Raw genomic sequence first — 3,483 nt, 5'->3', positions numbered from 1 at the left:
TAAAAAGATGACCTTTAGCGGTGGTTGTGACTGCTGCTAAAGATCATTTTTCTGCCCAGGTCATTACCGGCGGTTGTTCAATCAATATCAGACGCCCCCCCGCATGTCCAACCCGTTCAATGATACTCTCTACACACACTGTACGGTAGCCTATAACTTGAATCAAATATACAATTTTGGCAATGCTAGACCGGGCCAAGGCTTGATTCAGACTAAGTGGTTAAGACCAAGTCCGATTTGACCGAGTAATTACTAATTATCGCATAGATTTTGTAGTTGGTTAGGCATGTTGGTAGGAACAAATGGACTCCAAATCCTGAGATTTCCATAATATGAGCAGAGAATGATGCAAACAAACCATGATGCTGGGCCAAGACTGTATGTACTAAGGAAAGCATGAACTTATACTCCGGATCTGTTTGCAAAATATTGGTCTACTACAGCTGAATGCACCAAGCTACACTTGGTGCAGGTGAGCTGCACTCATGGATGCAGAGGTGGTGCGCTGCTGGTGGCAGAGTTGGCGCAGCTTGGTGGGCACGTACCAGATGCAGAGCTTCTGGTTCGCGTTGAATATGGCATCGATGTCCCACAAATGATGCGCAGCCATGGCCACCAGTGGCTGGTAGCACGCCTGCCTCCACGCCCCAACGTTCTCCCCGCGCTCCTTGAACGCGCGCCTTAGCCGGTCAGATGCGCCCTCGTCCAGGCAATGCAGTGCATAGCAATGGACATAGTGCCTCATCTTGGGCTTGTTGATGTAGCTTGCTCCCATGCTCTTGGCATACCTGAACACCTGGTTCGTTACCTGCACCACAACCATATCGACAACAGGATGGATATCGGGTCCACACTTTATAAACATTGGATTCTAGGAGCACCGGATATGAGAGATCATCCTGGTGACTGCATATAGGATGTGTGTTTTTATTTTTTCCAAAAACATTTGGAAAATCTCTCAGTACTTTTATAAAATAAATTAAAATAAAAAAGTGCATAATATAAGAAAATACTAAAATAGGGAAATGGAAACATACAAAATGCAAAACCTACTAAATGAAATATGTTATTGAATTTTAAGTATTTTTCTTAGAACAGCTTGTTTTGAGTATTTACCAGCCAACCATTTTTATTGCAGCGGAGCTTGGTCACCATATTTTTCAAAAGAATAAATTTTTTTTTTAGTATTGTACGAAATGACTATATTACTCTTATGCTCATTCGAGAGCGAGGGAAATTAATTCGACCGAAGTACAGGGGCGGTTTGGTCAATACCTTAATGGGGCACTTCTCGCCGCGCTCCTTGGCGATGTTCTGGACCTGGATCAAGAAGGCGCGGCACTCCTCGTAGAGGTGGAAGAGGTAGTCGAGCCCGTTCTTCTTGCCCCTAGCCACCTCTCCGGGCTCCGTCACGATGAACGGGTGCTCCCGCTGCCGGTCCCCGCCTACCTCCCCATCGCCGCCCCTCGTCCCCCTCCTCCGCCGCTGCTTCTTTCCCTCCCCCACCACCTCCCACCCTCCCCCTCCGCCACCGTTACCGGCGACGCCACCCACCTTCTCCGCCTGCACTGGCTCCTCAGACAACCCTATTCTCCATAGGTCAACAAGGAAAAAGAAAAATGACCTCAACGTTAGAGAGAGAGTTGTAGTTGTCCAGGAGCATCTTGTCGTATAGATTTGGTTAGAAAGTGACCAACAACAAGAGAGACAGAGATGTGGTATTACTCGTACCTTCTTGAGAGAGGGCGTCGAGGGGGTTGGTGGAATCGGCGGAGGCGAGGAGGTGGCGGCGGCGGGCGTCGTCGTCGAGGAGCCAGCGGCGCTCGGCCCTCACGGCGGCCTTGATCCCGAACCTCTCGCCGACAAGCAGGTCCCAGTGGAAGACGTCGACGAGGGTGGCCATCATTTCGTCCAGCTCCTCGTCCCTCATGTTGAGCAGCGTGCTCACCGTGAACCCCATTTCCGCCATTTTCGCCAACGTGAAGTATCGGATGCCGTAGTTCTGGAACAAGTCCTCGAGTCCCCCCAGCTCCTTGCTCCGGCAGTATGGTGGCGGTGGTGGAGCACCCCCTCCGCCCACTTGGCCGGTGGCCGAGCTTGATACGTCGTGGATCAAGAGTCGGCTCGCAGGAGCAGCCCTGGTGTCCCACTTGAACAACGCCGTAGAGAAGGCGTCTGGGTCCATGTCTCTTTGGTAGACGAAGAATAAGAAGAGAGAAGAAACTACAAACAAGCTGCACCAGAGAGAGAGAGAGATATGGGGTTGTTCGGATATATGTGATGGGGATACCAAATGGTTATAATATATATACATTCGTGTAGGGGTGGGCATCGGGCATTCCCTGCCCGGCCCAGGCCCAGGCCCGTTTAGAGCTGGGTTAGTAAGGTTTTAAGTGCGGCCATCCTGGTTCTTAACGGACTTGGGTTTAAAGAGCGGCCCATGACCCGACTTGAATTGGCCCATTTGGCCAATATTCAGTTGGTTGTCCAGCTAAGTTATTTTTAGATAAAGTTCGTGATAAATTAATTTCTGTAATACTAAAAGCCAACTAATTAGTTAAATAATAATAATACTAAGGTACTATGCAATCCGCTACTAAAAAATTAAGTATATGATGGGTCTAGTTTTGACCAGGTGGCTAACGGGTAAGAGCTTGCAACCTTAACCCATATTCGGCTCATGGTGGGTCAGGTCAGCTTGGCCCATTGAACCGCATGGCCAGTTGCGTGCATGAATATTTTATAAAATATGTGATAACATATATTCCCCTCCCGCCCTAAAGATTGATCACATGGATGCTGTGGATATGACTATGATTGCCGTTTTAGAAAAGGTGAAGGATGAGAAGTGCCATGATGATGCCATCTCCATTCTATTTTGTTTTGATTTGTCCCTGCAGAGTACTACACAAGTCGGCTTTCTCGAGTAAATAGTAAAAAACCTCATCATAAATGAGTGTACACTCCGACCCTTTAAGAGCTCACCTAGCTAAGCTTGATCAAGTCAAGTTGGGTTCAAGACTATACCCAAAAGAGACAAAACAAATTAATTAAAGAATTGACATCTTCACAGAGACATGAATCTTGTTGCACTTAGCTGGTTTTGCATGAGGTCGGCCTAGGCTTACTTGACTCAAACTTACCTGATCAAGATGCGCCAAGTTTTCAGAGATAGCTAGCTGGGTGAGTTGGGCGAGCCATCCCTAGGCCTTGGTGTATATGTGGTTTCCTGACTCTGCCATTCTTGATCTATTAATCTTATTGACCAAGGAGGGAGGGGACATCAGAAGATTCTGGAGTGGCACCTCTTTGAACTTGGGGATGTGGTACGGAGGACTGAGGCGGTCTCATGAAATGTAAGGAGCAGATGGCTTCGGTTTCACTTCATTTCATGAGTGTCGTCTCAGTGAGAGGAGTGCAGAGAGGAGGCAACAGCAGCAGCAGAGCTCCTTTTTTATTGCTTTTATCGACTGTGGTTAATGG

At 47.9% G+C, this 3,483-nt stretch overlaps 1 protein-coding gene across 1 annotated transcript; it reads right to left on the bottom strand.

Annotated features, from left to right (window-relative positions):
- Window positions 1-457: 457 nt before the first annotated feature.
- Window positions 458-2,185, bottom strand: LOC149840369 (floricaula/leafy homolog). Its single transcript, XM_090004411.1, has 3 exons — window positions 1,732-2,185; window positions 1,276-1,586; window positions 458-808 (listed from the first exon to the last, which is right to left on the bottom strand). Exons 1-3 carry the CDS (start codon window positions 2,183-2,185, stop codon window positions 458-460), a joined length of 1,116 nt encoding a protein of 371 aa, XP_089860537.1.
- Window positions 2,186-3,483: the final 1,298 nt, after the last annotated feature.

The sequence above is a fragment of the Nuphar pumila genome, chromosome 4 (assembly GCF_984573655.1).
Source record: "Nuphar pumila chromosome 4, dmNupPumi1.hap1.1, whole genome shotgun sequence".
Classification (NCBI taxonomy): Eukaryota; Viridiplantae; Streptophyta; class Magnoliopsida; order Nymphaeales; family Nymphaeaceae; genus Nuphar; species Nuphar pumila.
The sequence above is the reverse complement of the archived record's forward strand: the minus strand, read 5'-3'. Positions and strand labels throughout refer to the sequence as shown.